This window comes from Perna viridis, chromosome 5 (assembly GCF_037379345.1).
Source record: "Perna viridis isolate PV_CMFRI_1.1 ecotype Kerala chromosome 5, ASM3737934v1, whole genome shotgun sequence".
NCBI lineage: Eukaryota > Metazoa > Mollusca > Bivalvia > Mytilida > Mytilidae > Perna > Perna viridis.
In genome coordinates, this window is record NC_142449.1 from 44,250,901 (window position 1) to 44,270,201 (window position 19,301).

General features: G+C 33.3%; 1 protein-coding gene across 5 annotated transcripts in view; it reads right to left on the minus strand.

Annotated features, from left to right (window-relative positions):
• Positions 1-18,189, minus strand: part of LOC148617863 (glycerol kinase-like) — a 27,713-nt gene extending 9,524 nt beyond the window's left edge. For 3 of the 5 annotated variants that reach the window (XM_088585471.1, XM_088585472.1, XM_088585473.1), the window contains exons 1-10: positions 18,032-18,189; positions 12,593-12,666; positions 9,129-9,235; positions 7,694-7,771; positions 6,718-6,797; positions 5,422-5,559; positions 4,266-4,375; positions 2,226-2,328; positions 886-953; positions 342-384 (exon numbers count right to left, since the gene is read on the minus strand). In XM_088585471.1, the coding sequence (XP_088441597.1) occupies positions 342-384; positions 886-953; positions 2,226-2,328; positions 4,266-4,375; positions 5,422-5,559; positions 6,718-6,797; positions 7,694-7,771; positions 9,129-9,235; positions 12,593-12,666; positions 18,032-18,091 (861 nt within the window). In that variant the 5' untranslated portion in view covers positions 18,092-18,189. Of the gene's footprint in view, positions 1-341; positions 385-885; positions 954-2,225; positions 2,329-4,265; positions 4,376-5,421; positions 5,560-6,717; positions 6,798-7,693; positions 7,772-9,128; positions 9,236-12,592; positions 12,667-17,819; positions 17,942-18,031 lie in introns of those variants that run through there. The other 2 variants (XM_088585474.1, XM_088585475.1) reach the window with 2 other exon arrangements.
• Positions 18,190-19,301: the final 1,112 nt, after the last annotated feature.

A 19,301-nucleotide genomic window follows, 5' to 3' on the forward strand; every position in this document is an offset into this window, starting at 1 on the left:
CCTTATTTTCAAAATGTAAAGGTAGGAATATTTTAAATGCCAAATAACTTTTCTGAAAGATCTTAAAGATAGAAATTTTAAAATATGAATTAGATGGCTGCAATAGATTACCACTAAATTTTTCAGGCTTCACTTCACTACACCTCCTAGGCTTTCAAGTACCCATAAATTTGGAAAAGAAAAGAAACCTTAAATTGTTTCAGCAAGTCGACGACTTCAGCACATTCAGCCATCTAACAGAAAGCATCACTGTAACTCTGCCTTTAAATTAACAACATTGAAGATTAAATCTGAATTAGATTGTTTATCTTTAATGCTGCTTTATCAATGGCTATAATTACCTCAGTGCCAGTATTCATTAACATAAAACATCCAGTCCCATACCTACAAAAAAGGCTCAATTGACATAATGGGTATGTTTTATGACTTAAACATGTTTAATTAACATTAATTATAAATAATTCCTTGATTCTCATGCCCTCCTTCATCTCCTTCAAGAGTGCCTCAATCATTACCCATAACTATATCAATAAAATTATACAATCGCACCTTCCTCATCATCAACAAAATAACTTTTAATAGCCAATCAGAAGGTTAGATTGCTTCTAGGGTTCATCTTGTTTGATCAAACCAAACTAAAAAAGGAAATTTGGAGAGACTTTTCCACACAATATTCCAGCCAAGTTTGTTACAAACAGTGAAAGGGGTTTTCATTTAATTGACCGAAAATGTAAAAAGTTGATGGATAACATGCAAAGTAAATGTATACAAGCTCAATAGGACTTTTGGTCTATTTGGGCATATAAAAATGGAACAATAATGGTAAAATCCTAAATAAAGAATATAAGGTGAAGCCCAAAATGTCTATTCATAAAGAATGCTTACGTGTTCTTTGCCTGTCCAGGATGAAAGCACATCTGACCAACCAGGGCAGCCTGCTGATCACCTAAAATCTGAACACAATAATAAAAGTAAGAGCTCATCAGAGACTTATATGACAACAAAATAGATAGGAATAATCTAGTCATTACTTCATTATTTGGAATAAAAAACAAAAAAGAAAAATATCAAAACTGTAAAAGGTATTCATCCCTTGAAATAAAACAAGGAAAAAAAAAAGGCATTAGAAAAAAACTATGAGCAAACTCAAAACCCCCAATTAAAATGAACTTAAATATTGAACACTTAAGTTGGATTATCTCCCTTTGGAGGAATCAGACAACAAAGATAATTTGTAAAAAAAAAAGTCATTAGAAAAAAAAATACGAGCAAACTCACAGAGTAAACCCCCCAATTAAAATGAACTTAAATATTGAACCCTTAAGTTGGATTGCCTCCCTTTGGAGGAATCAGACAACAAGGATAATTTGTGAAAAAATGTCATTAGAAAAAAACTTTGAGCAAACTCACAGAGTAAACCCCTGATTAAAATGAACTTAAATATTGAACCCTTAAGTTGGATTGTCTCCCTTTGGAGGAATTCGACAACAAGGATAATTTGTGAAAAAATGTCATTAGAAAAAAACTTTGAGCAAACTCACAGAGTAAACCCCCGATTAAAATGAACTTAAATATTGAACCCTTAAGTTGGATTGTCTCCCTTTGGAGGAATTCGACAACAAGGATAATTTGTGAAAAAATGTCATTAGAAAAAAACTTTGAGCAAACTCACAGAGTAAACCCCTGATTAAAATGAACTTAAATATTGAACCCTTAAGTTGGATTATCTCCCCTTGGAGGAATCGGACAACAAGGATAATTTGTAAAAAAAAAAGTCATTAGAAAAAAACTATGAGCAAACTCACAGAGTAAACCCCCCAATTAAAATGAACTTAAATATTGAACCCTTAAGTTGGATTATCTCCCTATGGAGGAATCAGACAACTATATAAAATTCAGTCAGAATCTGTGTAACGGTTTACAATATAAGGACAAACTAATGAAATGGATAAATGGATGGACATGGTGATTCCTCATATACCTCTAAACTTTGTTTGCAGAAGGGGGTGGTGGGTATAAAAGTGAAAATTTGGACTTAAAAAATATTACAATAAAATTACACTATGATAATTTGACATCGCTTTCCTAAAATGGATAAAAGTTTATGGAACAAAGATACAGACAGTAGTAATACATGATGATCTACTTTCCTTCAGTGGAGCATTATTATACTTGACAAAAGATTGAAGTGAACATATCACAGAAGACATGGAGCTAAAAATTACCCCTGAAATTGGAATCCCTTTAAGATCTGTGATTTCCATATTCCCATAAACCTCTGAAGAACTTTTGATTTCTGGTAATACTGTCTTTGGTATGTCAAAAAATCTGGAAACAAAAAATTTTGTTTAAATGTAAAAATTCAAATATTTAACTACTTTTTAGTGTTGATTCACAAATTATTGTAAGGTTTTAGTTTTATAGAGATGTTACTTGGAATATTCAAAAAAATTACAGCAAGTAAAATAGTTAACTTCAGGAAACAGAGCTAGTCCTTCCCTTGATTTAATGACAATCACCTGATGAACTTCCTCAGGTAGTTAACTGGACAACTGACTATGAGATTAAAACTTCCATTAAACTTAACATTAAATACATGAACTTATGAAACAAGAAAAACTGAAAGCAATGCTCACTAACATGATACTCCCCACTTCCCCATTTGATAACGTGCACTATTTGACCTCCGAATTGATTTGGATCAAAATCTAAAATAGAAAGTGCACAATGGGAAAATGTAATAAAGATTCTGTCAAAGTTTTATTTAGTTCCATTAAGTGGTGTAGAAGGAGTAAGGGAGATAAGATATGGGTTCCCACTGTGTAATGGAAGGAAGTATGGACAGAGGGACAGACAAATGGATGGACACCCTATCACTTAATACTGTAATGATAAAATATTTAAATATTATTGTTAACTGTCCTCTTAACTACCTCAGACAAATCCTTAAGCAAAGGTCATTCAACAAATCTATTCCCTGAATTTCACTAATATACTTGATGTAAAACATAATAATTAATACTTCCAACAACTGAAATCTTTCTTTTTTTAAAAAAAGCTGAAATTAAAATCCCATTGTACTAAGAAAATACAAAAAATTGAAATATTCATCATTATAATCAAAGTGCCGATGGTATTAAAAATCGGAAGTCATGAGATATTTATAGGTATATCAAAAACTTTATAATCCGCTGATATTAATTTATTCTTTCTGATTCATTATTTATAGTGGGATCAGCACTTTCACCACTACTAGAATTATACATCCACACAATACTGATGATTCAAAATTTCAATTTAAATTTGTTTTCTTTCTCTTTCTTATTTTTTTCTTTGGTTTGATTTGGTTTCACTTCATTTTTATTTTGTTTCTCAAAGTGTAGTCTTGACAACCTGTTCTTAGTTTTAAATGTAGCCAATCACGTGGATATCATAGGCGTTAATAAAATATAGTTCAAACTTCTATACATGTATTTGAATTTTTCTCTGGCAATCAAATACATGTATGTAAAATATAATTTCAACCGTATGTGTAAAAATGGGCAATGTATTAATATGAAATAATCAACTTGATAGATTTTAATTCATCCGCCAGATCTTCTTCGTGGTGGAAGTACTTTCAAGGCAGTTATCAACCAGAAGTCCTTTTAATTGACATCAAATTGTTTTAAGTCTCAAAAATCACATGACTTCCCAGTAAAACAATGCACACAATGATTTAACAGTATTTTTTGTGCTAAACTAAATCCTTTGATTGATTAAATATTTATGGGTTAAAGTTTTACAGCAGATATTTCATGCATTTCAGGATGAGAAAACTGACCAATTAAACCCTGCTTTTTACTAGTCTGACAACCTAAGTTAGACCTTTACGGTGAAAACTCACAGAAGCCATGCAGCTTAACTTGAAAAAACTTATATTTGAAAGGTGCATTGTGACATAAACCATTTTTCTGGAATTAAAAGCTTTTGCTTTCTAACTATGAAAATACCATTTTTCTGGAATTAAATGCTTTTGCTTTCTAACTATGAAAACAGAGAAACTGGTATTGAAACTATTTTTTGTCAGTATCATTACAAATTAAGTATATAAGGTCAAATAAACAATTTTACTGGCATCAATTTTCAACATCTGGAAAATTTGCAAGTTGAAATGTATAAATAAATCAAATTAGCAGGTGTTATTTTTGCAGGTTTTTTTTTCATACATGTATGAAAAAAAGTGACATTCCTGTTTGCTGATCTTGACAATATTTAGAGCTTACTTGCATAGATAGTCATCCCATTGAAGATTGTAGATATTCATTAACATTGTACGACTAGCATTGGTAACATCTGTGATGTGTTTCCCGCCATTTACTCCACCAGTAAAATTCTTGAAAACAAAACAGTATTATGAAAGAACTGTTGTTCAGGGTACAGCTTATTTACACTTAAAGAGTTTCTTGGGTTGGTCACATCACTATTAGCTACTGAAAATTTAGAGTAAGATGATCTACATGTACATGTATGTAATTCAATGCCGAAAGATCAATGAACCAACTTAATGTTGAAAGACCATGAAAATTAAAACTAACACACAAAGATACATACACGCAGAATTAAAGAACTGTGAAAAGATAAATCTTTCTGATAACATACATGTAAGACAATTAGCCTGGGATTTCAGGAATATGATGTACTGTCGAAGTACAATTGTTCATGAGGTACCAATGTTTGTGGTTTTTGTGGATAGGCCAAACCACGAAATTTGGTTCCCCACAAAAGGAGATTTCCATTGATGTGTATACTGAAAACTTCAAAACCAAGAACTCAAGAATCCACGAACTTGTGAATCTTCCAAGATCAATGAAAATTGGTATACACAAATTAAAGTACTTTCGCAGTATTTGAAAATAAACACACCTATTCACATTTTATAAGTGGTTTTTGAAAATCAGCAAATACATGCAAATGAGAAATGATCAAGAATGGTAGACCAAATATACTTCAAAAAGAAAAATCTTTACTTATTACAAAAAACAGAACTTTTTTTTCACCAATTCCCTTACTCAAGGTGTTTCACTCTACTTGTATAGATATGCAATACACAAAAATGTATATATACTAGCCTACAATTAGAAACTTACAATACAATACAATATCCAGTGGGGATTCAAGAAACATATGCCAGGCATGCACTTACCTGAAATTGAGAAAGAGTAATTTTTTTTTGCATGAAAGTTTATACTTCACAATTCAACCCTATAAAAAGGTTCTTTTGTAGCTTCACTTAGTTTTTAATTCTTTTTATGCCCAGAAATCACAGATACACCTCTGAAAATTGTTGTTTTAACTAGAAATGGACTACATGTATCAGAAACAAATACCACATAATCTACCCCTACACTGATAAACCTACCCTAGTAACAAGGTACTTACCCATAGCAACCAGGAATCCACTGTCCCAAACAAGCATCTGTTCTCCTGAACAGCTTTTCTAACTTCTTCACTGGAGTCAATCAACCATCTAAGTTTTACAGCACTGAAGTAGGTTGTGATTGGTAAACCACAGTATTTCTGTAACAGTCCACAAAAGTATTCATGATAACTTAAAAACTAATGTACATGTGCATTTCGTCTGTATCAACAATCATGTCAGCCTTAACAAAGTGTCAATAAAGTCAAGTAGTCATAGCAACCAATTTTAATTTTGATTCTTATTCACAACCTGGAATAAACAAGGAAACTGACATGCAAAGAGTTTTAATAAAAATTGGGCATTAATGGAACATTAAAGGAAACCCCACCACATAATAGTGAAAAAGGGGGATGGCAAAATGTTCAAAGACCCAACCCAAAACTACAATTTGTATTTTTGCAGAAAATTTAAGTTAACTTGCATTTTATGGTACTTTGTACAGTGCAAAGTTTAAAAAAAAAAGAAATCATCTTTACAGTAATTCATCTATCTGTTCTCAATTCATCATCTGGAAACTATTGGGGAATGGACAAGCAACTTTTCAGACATTATCACATAATACCAATATGCGTAAGCTTTTGGAAGTTTCATGAAGGATTCATATAAAACATTTAACTGCAAAAATGACTATAAAATGAAACAAAACTAATTTAAAATGATCCAGATTGGTGTATTGTGGTACTTTACTTCACTTCACTTCGATCCCTCCAATTTCTTACAGATTTGTGAAATACAAGCTAAGCACTTCTCTTTCCAAAAATCAGGCAAAATGTGTGTAGGTGTGGCACATGAAGAGACAAAAACACGGATATTTTATTCTATGAACCAAGTATTTATGCCTCATTATATATATATATATATATATATATTGTGCCAATCATTTCCTGATTCTTACATATAGTGGTACTTAAGGAGGTAGATCTACGGTAAGGGACTTAACTCTTGAAATCAGTGGTATGTTTGTATCATAATCAAATTCACCAAAGCCTTTCAAGCTTTCATTTGAAGCAGAATAAAATCAACCCAAGTTACTTAGATGCTTACGAGTGATTGATGTAAAATGCTGAATACAAATGTTCCAGTGATTTTTAAGAGTTGTGTCTCTTACCCTATGTCTGCCTCCTTAAATAGCAGGGATGCAACAAGAGAGTATAGTGATGGTTGAACTCTTGCCCTCCTTTTGTTGGAAATTTTTTTAGCAAATATTGGGCAAAAAATAAGATCAACAGCACTGATTTCCCTACAGAAACATTTACCCTCAGTGCATCTTTACTTTTCTGTGGTGTACTGTCTATCAACTTGGTTACTGTTGATGATGTTCTCACATCTAACCATACTGAAACATACAACAACTGTGAAAAACAATATGACTACCATACTGGTACATATATGTTTACAATGTATCTGGTCTCAAACTTAAAAGAATGAAATTAGTCCTACTTAGTTACATTGTAATTAGTAAGACTTAAATGTCAGTCTCAGTAAGAATTAGGCAGTGGGTGAAACACGGTAAGAAAAAAACAAACATTTTGAAAGTATAACTATTTGAACCATCACAACCAAGGAAAAAAGACAAGATTTTCCATGTCATTTTGATACATCGAGTAATAATTTCATTGAAATGCACTGAAAATGAGCATTTCAAGGGTAGATAACTTTTTTTGTAACATTCCATTAAAAAATTTCTGAGCAAATCCAGTGATGCAGAGATCAAGTAATGGTATTTTCAACTAAAATAATCTTGAGTGAAATTAAACAAAAAAAAAAAGAATCATCCAGTCTGTCCCACTACTGAGAAACTGTAAAGGCTGCTATATATACAGTGAAAATTGTCTAAACCAAATGATAGATAAATGGAAATCTAGTCAACACCAGACACTGTTTGAATCCTTTTGTCTCAAGTTGAAATGTATTTTGAACCTGAGTAAACCAAACACCTGTCTAAACCAATTATTTTTTTCAGTCCAAAAGAGGTTTGGTTTAGACAGGTTTCACTGTACAAATAGATGAGGAATTTATCATGGCTACATATGTTGCATGTTTGGTGGAAAAGTAGTAACTACAATTTTTAAATCTTAGGTGTGAATTGGCTTGGACTGATCCAACAAACTCTTGCACTCGAGGCAAGTACATGTGTACATGTATATACTATCAAAAGATCACAGAGGGAGTCAGGGGCATCAGATGACTAATGAGTAAGTCATACACACATTTCTAAAAAACCTAACATACCTATAGCATTATACAGTGGTTTTCCAGTAGTTTTATCCCATACTACAGTTGTCTCCCTTTGATTGGTAATTCCTATAGCTGTGGAAGGGGAAGAAAAATCCTTAAAAAATTATTGAACACCAGTAATTGGACAATGAAGCAAACAATAACAAAATATATATAGTAACCTATAACCTGCACATAAATTGTAATATACTTATGAATCTTATCACAGAGGATGTTTGATTGAAAACATTAATTCAAGTTAATAAACATGAAGCATAAAAAACATTTCTTTAAAAGACCCAAATTACTACCAGTCTATTGTCTTTAAAAGACCCAAATTACTAACAGCCTATTGTCTTTAAAAGACCCAAATTATGAACAGCCTATTGTCTTTAAAAAACCCAAATTACTAACAGCCTATTGTCTAAAATCTATGAAAAAATGCCTCGCAATCCTCTACAGTACATATTTGTGCTGTAATGATACACCTTCCTCATGATATTATACCTGTCATGATACATGGGTAACAATACAATACATTATTAATACAATACACAGCAGTATGTTGTCCTATATATTTTCTTCAATTTGGAATAAAAACTTTTCAACAGATTTAAAAATGATGAAATTTGTTGAAGCTAGGCTTCATTCATAGTGCATATAAAAATTTGCCAATGTAGTCTTGAAGCTTCAAAACCTTTAGAAAGTATCAATGAATTGATTGACTGTAATTTGACATCCAATGGCAGATATTTTATGGGTATTGGGATGAAATATTTTTTCAGACTGAGCAGGATATTTTATACCAGTTTACAACAGCATTATCCTGTATGTAAGCATATCATTCCACTCAGACACATTATTTTAATATGGGGTCAACCAGTCATCACTCCATTTCCTATATTATCATATGCCGTAGCCATGGTGGAGAAACAGTGGCTAGTTTTTAAAAAAATGTGACTTGAAGACCACCGAGGGGATTGTATTGAAGGTATCACATTTTCTTACAACAGACTGTGTTTGTTCCAAGTTCGTTGGAAATCCACAGAAGTATACTGTTTCAACGTTTCCAAAAGTTAAACAGATGGACAGGTGAAGAACTGTTACATGAAGTTTCATTAGCTATCGTGCTAGGCTTCCCCCAACTAATACAGGAGGTTATTAGAGAGCAACCAAAATTGTTAACAACGTATGTACGGTATGCCCCATCTATATGAAGCAATAAATCATATATGAAATCAATGCATTCATTGGGAACCGAATTAATTACAACCAAATTGGGACAGATAGATGTACAGAATGATAGAAGGACAATGTACTCCAATATACCACCCACTCATTGAATGGCGGTATAACAATTAATACATCCACAATTTTATTGATATTTACAAGTTCCGTCTTTATATTCTGACTTTTATCTGCACAAGCCACGACACCACAACAGCATTACCTTTGATACTCCCTGGATCTTTATTGAAAGCCTTGAGGTTTTCTAAAGCTTTGTTAATACACACTGTTACTGAGTCTAGTATCTCCATAGGATCTTCCTCCACCCATCTATAACATCATAATATTTATTTTAAAACATTTGTTTTCAAGAGAAAACTACAAGTACATTAATACATGTACATATACTACTATAGTATCAATGTAAGGCCTTTCCAATATTGGCCCTGTAACAAGCCGTGGGTATTAATAATGGCCATAACAGCCATCCGAGGCCATTATTAATACCAAGGGCATGTTACAGGGCCAATATGGAAAAGGCCATGCATTGATACTTTTATTAACCAACTTTATTTTAGGAATAGTCAGAGTCTATTATTAATACATATGATTTCACCATAGTTTAAAATCAGTTCACAATTTTTGATGTTATTTAGTGTCTTAACATCCTGTCTACCTATCTCCTAATTGTTCATAGAAAATTAATTAACATATGTGCATCAATATTAGCCCATGTGCAGCCACATGTCGCTGTGATTTACTTTACATGTACATACATGCACACAAATGTAACAATCTGTTTAATTACATGTATATATGAACCAAATACACTTCTTTCAGCAAGTTTGAATTTTTCCACTCTACAAGATGGAGGAAAACGGTGGCTCAAGTATATACACGTAACTCCATGTCTCAACCAAAAATACATACAACCTTAATAAAATTATTTCAATTTAGCCTTTTTCACTTTTTTTCTTCTATACAGTATACGTAATACTTCAATAGAAATCCTGTTTAATTCACAGAATTATTACATGTATCTTCACAAGTTCTTAAAAGAAGAATGTTTAGGATGACCTTGTAACTCCACTCAACTCCACCTCCACTGTGTAGAGTGGAGACATTAATATTCATGCTGAGATAAGCTAGTGTATGTTCACAGTGATACAAAAATGTACATGTGTTCAAAATCTAACAACACCTTAAATGCGGACAAAGTCAGGTTATTACTGTTTATAAACTTGTTTTTGTTTATGAATAGACTCACTTTCATGGACTCATTAATTTGTTTGAAATAAAGTTTATTCGAAAATAGTCCACTTCTGACTTTATCATATTACACAATGTTTGTTTTTTACAGTGTTGGTGTACATGTATCAATGTTATTATTTTTTTGGGGGGAACAGTAAACCATGAAAGAAGATAATAGTACAAAGCTACAAGATAAAAAGTTCAATACCTTTATGTTGACAGTAAAATTTAAGTACCAGTCCGTATAAAATTCAGATACTGTCCATATTGGAGTAATTCATGATGAAGAAAAACCCAACAAACAAAGAATGCTTTTTCAATCTACAAATGCTATATTTTTACATTACAGTTGTCCTTTCCATATTTAGATACGTACTTTTGAGAAAATTGTACATATATTTCCCACTAAATTAAACCAAATCGAACAAAATCAAGAACAATAACTCTTGAAAAGTGCTAATTTCATGTACAATCTGTATAAATTTTATCTCCAAAGCGCAATACCCAAATGAAAAACTGTGACTTGTAATGTGGTCTGTCACCGATTCTGAGTAAGAAATAAAACTGAATTCGGTGGGTTTTTGACATGCATGAATCACCTCATGTGTGATTTAAAAAAAGACTGCTACTTAACATAAGTACCACATGCTAAGGTGCTGCCTGGTTCTTAAAATGGTAATATCAAACAAGACGGATAACATATCTGGACCTGTGTCTCATACAAATATCAGGTCATAAGTTATATGCATTCGTCTATTGTGTATTTAAAGGGGGTTCCTTTATCATGCATTTAAACACATGGTGGAAGCATTTGCAGAGTATGTGAAATTGGTTTAGAAAATACCAGACAGAATCTTTTGAAAAAAAGACATTTTTTTACAGGACCAAAGGCATTGTTACCAGAAACAGTACCTGAACTGATCTGTGCAACAAAAATTGTGATTGGTCATTGGTCACCAATCAGTTTCCAGTCAGTCATCGATCCGTCAAACCGATCCATTAAACCGGTGATCGCATCACATGACCAGGGAGCGGTCAATGTATTTTACAGTTTTTATTGTTTTCTTTGTCAATTTTACACATATACAAATAATGTAATAGATTTAAACATCAATTCATATTTTTATTTTACATTTCTTTTTTATTTCAAACAGATCTAACGATATTTTACATGAAAAAACTGCGATCAGATCAGTCATCAATCCGTCAGCGATCAATCAGTCAAAGGTCATCGATACGTCAAATTGTTGCGCAGATCGGCTCAGGGACTATATATCTGTCAGTTCTGTTGAATTTTCTTTTCACTGCATTTCATTAATTATGCATTTAAATGCATGATAGAAGGGTTCATTTATACACAAGATAGAAACATTCTTTTATCATGCGTGAGCATTTAGCGAGAATCTACGTATCCTGCATACAGGAAACCTAAACATCTTAAGGAGTGTATAATAAGAGGTACACATTTTCAATAAGTACTAGTATATAAACATTGTGCAAAGTATTTAACATAATATATTAAAACTTAATTGACTTAAAGACCATACTAAATGCAAGTACCTTTAAACCATGCAATGACAAAAATGATTTGATCTAACATGATTAAAAATGGAGGGAAAAATTGTCAAAATTCTCCATGACAGGACATATGCAGTGCTTCTTCATACAGTGTATGTGAAATTGGTTTAGAGATGACCAGAACAAATGTCAGATTTTGAAATTTTCTTCTTTATTTGGGCAACTAAAAAAAAAAAACAGTACTGCAGAAATTTGTTTTCATTGTCTTCATATGTATATAACCACTGTGCAAAGTTAATAATAATACTTATTTAATACTTTTTAAGTTACAGATTACACAAAGTAAGTACACTGTACACACCTGAGCAACTCCTAGAAAACTAGCTTTTACCACTGGTGACACAGATTAAAAAAATGTACATGTAGTGTAGTAAACTTTTATGCATGACACAGTCATGTATTTAAGTACCTTTCTGTGTAAGAATCAGGCAATGGGTGGCACATCGTTTTCCCCAATTTAGTCATTTTTGCCTAAAATATATTCTGTACATCTAGAAAACAACCAAAAAGCTATTTAAGTTTATCTTGACGCATCTGTGACGTAGATATTTTTTTTACTGCTTATATTCCGGGCCATTTTTCCGTAGTACATTTCAACTAAATTTGACTTATCAGTATCTCAAAAAGGCAAATTTTACAATACCTTTGATGGTTATTTCTGGTGGTTATCAGGTATAATTAATTAGTTAATAAATGCAATATAATCTCTGTATTTTTTCCCTTCATGTGCCACACATTAAATACATTTTGCCTGATTCTTAGATGGAGAAGTACTTAAAAAGACACAAATTCGAATATATAGAAGCATATGAATAGGGTATTTTAAATCATTCTTATACCAATAAAATTTATATTTACCCTTCCTGTGGATAAATCTGTTTAATCTCTGTCTGATGATATGTAATCAGTTCTCCTGTGGTACTTGAAAATATCTGAAAATATTTGAGACCATAGAAGTACAGTGTGAAAACTTCATTTTCTGATCACAATAAACAATACATGGTTGAGTATTACAGTACCCCAGCCTGAAACATCATTCATGATACACTGTATTAAGATCTCTGAAGGAATTTAGACTACAAGATACCTTTTAGAATGTTTCTACATGTATACCATTCTGTGTAAGAATCAGGCAATGAGTGGAAAGCATTTTTCACAATTATGGTCTTTTCTGCCTCAAATATTTTCAATACATCCTGAAAACAACTGAAAAGCTATTTAAATCTATTCTAAAACATCTATGACGTAGACATTTTTTTACTTACAAAATGATGGAAAATGTTCCCACCATTTCAACTTGATTTCACTATCAATATCTTAAAAAGACAACTTTACAAACACTTTGTTGATTATTTCAGGAGGTACCTGCATAAATACTTAAGATACATGTACCTGTCATGAGCATGTAATGCAATAAAATCTCAGCATTTTTTTTTGTTCACCTGTCACACCTTATGCACATTTTGCCTGATTCTTAGACAGAGAAGTACTTAGGCCTAAAAAAAAAATTCTGTGCTTCCAGTAATCCGACTAACCCTTTTTTTCCTGCCAACCCTTAAATTTTTTTATGGTGTCAAAACAAAATCAAAATTAAAAAAATACAGATTTTTGGCATTTCCATCATCGATTTTTCACTAGAATCACCTTGCTCTCCATCCATAATTTTGAAGATTTTACTGGAAACACAGAATATTTTTTAGGCCTTACTTAAAAGATACATGTACATTTTTGTATAATCCCTAAACCATTTTCAATAACAAGCAATCCTGTCTGTGTACATGGTGTAGATACTGATCTATTCAAATGTGTAACAACATTTTCATCTCTTTACAAACAATTTAAATCAATACTCAAGAATTAATACAAACAAGAAATCTGTGAAATCTGTGACGATATAAGAAAAATAAACAGGATATTGTTGAGTTATTCCAAAAATGAATCCCACCATAGGCATACCTACAGGAAGAAAGTGTTAAAATTTTGTGATGTTGTGATGAGTATTTGGTGAGGAAAGTGTAATGAAAATTTCAACTTACAAAAATATATAGTAAAAAAGTAAGCAAAGTCCTTGGTTAAAGGGAAATATTTTTTTTTTTTAGAAAAAGGATACAACCATATGGCATACAGAAGAATGTTTTAAAATTTCAAGATGCTGTGAGAAAAGTTACTGAGAAAATTGTGATGGAAAAAAATGTTCTTTGGACACAGGGAAACACAGACAAGGATAAAACAGTATAGCCCCTCTCCTTCAGAGCAGGGGTACAAAAATGTATTGATAAGCATATAATTTACATGCACGTAGTTTGTTACAACTATGGTAGTTTTGAATTTTGACTAATAAGGATTTTTATTTTTATTTTATTTAATCTGAAATTCATGATCACAAGGAAGCAACCAAGAAAAATGAAACTACCAGTACATGTACATGTATGTGTAGCCGCTGAAGAAGACATAATTATTTGGACTAAGATTAACTTAGATTCAATAACTTGTTTTGGCAGAGTTACACTGTGTTCAAAGAGGTCCAATTTATACAAACAACAGTCTTCGAAATTGGGATCAGCCCACCAGCCAATGCTGGTAAATATAGCAAAGAGCTTGCAGAAATTTTGCTTCCGAGCCAATGTATCTCACTGTTAAAGTATATAGTACTATTGTACGTGGGACACCACTTATTGTGGTTTTCATGGGTAGACCAAACCACAAAATTTGATTCCCAATGAAAAGGAGAATCCCTTTGATGTGTATACTGAAAACCTCAAAACCAAAAATTTAAGAATACATGAACTTCTGTTTCTTCTATAATCCAAGAAAATTGGTATCCACGAATTAAAGTACTTTCACAGTATATAAAATTCTTTTCAGATTAAGGGAAGGGGTTTGTTGTTTGAAATTTTGATGGCAAGGACTGAAATAACTTGGCAATCTTGTTTTTCAGACATCACTGATCCCACCAAGGTGGTTATATGCTGATGAAATAAACAGCTGCATCAAAAGGGCATGATACTCCCATCCCACCCTATGGACAAAACAATTAATTTTTATTCAAAAGTATACAGATGATGATTTTTCATAGGAGCTAAGAGTTAATTTTTATAATATACATGTACATTGTATGTTTTGTCATAGCTGGGACTTGCCATGTTACATGTACATGTACTTCATGTAAACGTGTACATGTACTTCATGTAAACATGTACATGAAGGTACATGTACAGGAAAAGTCATGATACATCTTCAATATGAACAGATCATGTAAATAAACACTAAACAAATAAAAAAAATCTACAGAGTGGTTACAAATTTCTATAGTAATGTACTTTATACGATAGCATATACTGCTGAAAAACGGCAAAGTTCATTGCTAAAAATGTTAAATACAATGCAGGAAAACATTAGTTTGTCAATAACAGGGACAAAGACCAGACATGGAAAACAGACAATCACATCAAAGAACATAAAGCAACTAAAATAATACCTACAAAGTACATATAACAAAAGTAAATGAGCAACTCGGACTCCACTAAATACTGGGAGCATGCACAGGTAAGGTAAGCGTCCTCTGCACGAGCCGAGTTGCTCATAAAAAGTCAAGTCCAGGACAGATGAAAGAGGAAAGGAAAACTATGACATGTTGAACAGATCAGTTTTCATGGTGTAGATGGATATTGTAAGTAGTGGTCTGTACACTTATCTGGGTGGAAAGCTTTTAGCCAGTCTACCTGGTGGCAGCATCAAGATCTGATTGGAGACTATTACAGTCATTTTGTGACCGGATAGTTCTGTATATGATGCTGTCATCTGCAAACAGTATGAGTTTGCTGGAGGTCAGGTAAAATTGTACTCAGGAAGGTCATTGATACAAACCAGAAAAAGGACTGGACTTTGTGCCCAAGGCTGTGCCTCAGGGGACTCCAGAGGTCACTGGGGTACTGTCAGATGACTTTCCATCTAAGACCACTGTTTGGGTTCTGTTTGAAAGATAAGCTGATAAACTCCTTGAGGCGTTTAGGTTTTCCGCATGCACGATACTTAAACATCCCCTAAACACTCACCAAACGCAGGATAAACGAACACTTCTATCATGCGTTTAAACAAATGCTGCTATTGTGCTTTTAAATGCACGATAAATGAATGACGTAAAAATAATAATATCGATATATAATGAAGACAGAAAATAAAATTAACGAAATTATATAAATTAATGATAGCAAAAAAATATAAAAATAACAGTTAAATAAAGGAAATAATCAAAATACAAAAATGAACGAATACTTGTATCATGCATTTAAACAAACGCTCCTATTGTGCGTTTAAACGAACACTCCCAGCGTATGTTTAAACGAATACTTCTAATGTGCATTTAAACGAATGCTTCTATCATGCATTTACTGTGTGTTTAAATGAACCCAAAACGATGTGTAAATGCACGATAAACGATGCAAGAACCTTAAAATGGGAAACGCGAACATCTCAACGAGTGTATCTAGTTTAATGTCTCATTTTGGAACCCATAAGTTTGTAAAAGTCTTTTTTTAATGAGGAACTTTTTCAAAGTCCAATATGACTAAATTTGTTTGCATGTTTTGGTTTGAGTTTTAGGCGAGTTCTTGTGCAAATGACAGTAACTGAGTCTCACAAGACCTAGAGTGTCTGAATCCATGTTGTAAATCGTACAGTATATTATTGTTTTCTAAGTGACTAAGAATGTGTTTAGTGACTGTATGTTCCATGATTTTATAGCTGATGCAAGTGGGTGAGATAAGGTGGTAATTTACACTTTATATTTTTCCCTTTTTGAATACAGGGGCAACATTTGCATGTTTCCAATCATCAAGTGTGCTGCCAGTTAGTAGCGAGTGCCACGAAGCGGTTTGAGCTCTACGGTTATTATGTGTACTTTCTAAATTTCTCTTAAGGTTCCCCAATATACTAACGAAAAAAAAAGTCATGTCCTGGAAGTAACAAAAAGTGACTGTCCTTACAGAGAAAATTCATTATTTCCTTCAATCAAACAAATTAAAAAAGTATAGGTTAAGATTACGCTTCTGTAAAAATAGAGTCATCTTTTCTGATAGTTTTCAAATCTTTTTATTTACTTATTTAAAGAAGTGAATGTGATGTTCATAAAAACTTCAGGAAACACATGGATGTTCATACGTGTATCTCCGTTGTTCCACTGTTGCTGTCAAGAACCTAACCCAGCTCAGAAAAAAATACAACTCTGATTATATTATCAAAATTGAAGGATAGATAGGAAAGGCAATCATTTTCTTGTTTGGAATTTGCAATTGTCGTCTGAATTTTGCCTACGTCACATGATATGTGCAAAATATTCCCACCATCCGTGGAGAACTGTAATATTTCCGGTATCTGTACAGATGGATCTGACAGGCCAATACTGAAATGGATGTTCCTACAGATGTCCTTAAGGGTTAAAAAATGTAAAATATTCCGAAGTGCTATTACGATATTGGCCATTTTGAAAGCAAGGGGAAATGGGGGTTTGGGGTTAGAATTTTGAAGAAAAAATTGTTCAAGTTATTTTTTTATTGACCCCCCACCCTTTAATTGACAAGGCAAGTCAAGTCAAGTAAACTTTATTTAAAGTTGATATAAATCAAACAATAAACACAAGCTCTTTTAAAATCGACATTTATTTTTATCAACAGGACAGATTTTCAAATAGAAATATTGCGCTTGTGAAGCAAAAATTCTCATCTGGGTCGACTCCCCCCTTTGTAATGTCCAATATTATTTAGAGTCTGGCACAGACAGTACATGTATGGTAAAGCTCACAGTGCTCACTGATTTAGGCAATGCCTACCCCATATTAGTTTTGACTGCAGCTTTTTATTTTCTGACCTTTATGCTTGAAGGCCACGATGCAAAATGAAAATATGTCTGTCAAAACAGGTGATTATTTGGACTAATTCTATTCCGAATGAGCTACCTGTATACATACATTTACAGTGTACCTCTACCAGTACATTATAATTATCCCACTGATACGCGATGAACACACCCCCAATAATAAAGCTTTTAAGATGAAAAACAATCAAATTCATGTGGCAGGACGACCTACCTGCGTTGTAGTAGGTAGTGAGATTTAAATAGCCAGTTAATTGACTTGGCTAAAGGATTTGATTCTTTTGTCGGTTTGTCGCTGGCTTGTCACTGACTGACTGAGCGGGCAAGGGTTCGATCATCGACATCGGTGGCGGAGTACTATTTCGGGAGTCAAATCATGCTCTCCCGTTACATTTGCAATATAAAAATAAAACTATGAACACTCACTAAAAATCTTGAACTGCTTGTACCTTGGTCAACGGCGCCTACAAAAGTATCTTTCGGCATCTTGCTAGCCTCGCAGAATGAGAATCAGTCGCTTGCGACGTCAAAAAAGTTCCTTTAAACCTAGACTGGTTCCCGATCGCAATATTCAGTATGTTACGCACATACAAGTATCGCACGAGGATATTTCTGTCGCTCAACGGTGACCAGAGACCCCAATAAATAGTGCCGGATGATTGCGTACTAATTTACACATATTTGAGGTTATTTATATCTACTTTCACTTTACAAAAAACGAGGGATTGTTGCATAGAAAATAAAAGGATTTTTTTTGCCAAAAAGTTATCACTAAATAATTACACACGCGCACGTACATTAACACACATACATAAATAAAGGATTTACAATACTTTACTGCTGAATTAATGTAAAATATTAGATGGAAACCCCGATTCATAAATATAATTATTATGTAAATCCTTTTTTTATTATAAAAATGAGCATACACATAGATATAGCATCGGGTTACCCATGGTCCTCTGTAGGAACATACATATAGATGTAACATTGGGTTACACATGGTCCTCTGTAGGAACATACATATAGATATAGCATTGGGTTACCCATGGTCCCCTGTATAAACATACGTATAGATATAATCGTGGGTTACCCATGGTCCTCTATAGGAGTAGTGTTCAAAGGCCGATTATACACCAGCCCCTCTTTTCAAGGGGAAATCCTGCATAGATCCCCAACCCCGACGGCCAGATGCAAACGGACGGCATTCCTATTGAGCATAGGGTAAATACAAGAATTATGGCTTTCGTACAGAGCGTAAGTCAGATCGCCCCAGCTGAGGATAGTGGGGATGTGAATAATGACACCTTAAAGAGCCTTTATGTGCCACAGATTGAAATAAATAAAGGGATGGCATCCAATAGTGATGACATGAATCGCCACCGGGATTTCTTTCTGGAGAATGAAGATTTGGATACTACTTCAACCCCAAACCCCCAAAGACAGCGGCAGTGCTGCGATAACCCCAACGTGACGCAGATGGATGAGCATACCCAGATGTGTCAAAACTGTGGTACACAACCAAGCAAGCCGCGATTTGAGCATCAACCAGGGGAGCAGAAGACCACCTGCGGCCTTCCAAGAGAAAGAAGGGGCAGTTCTGCAAGAGTAAGCCCGGGAAGGATGGTCTCTGCTGGAGGCATAGCAAGCAACCACGCCAGCAGGAGGAGGAGGAGGTCATTCCAGTCGAGGGTAA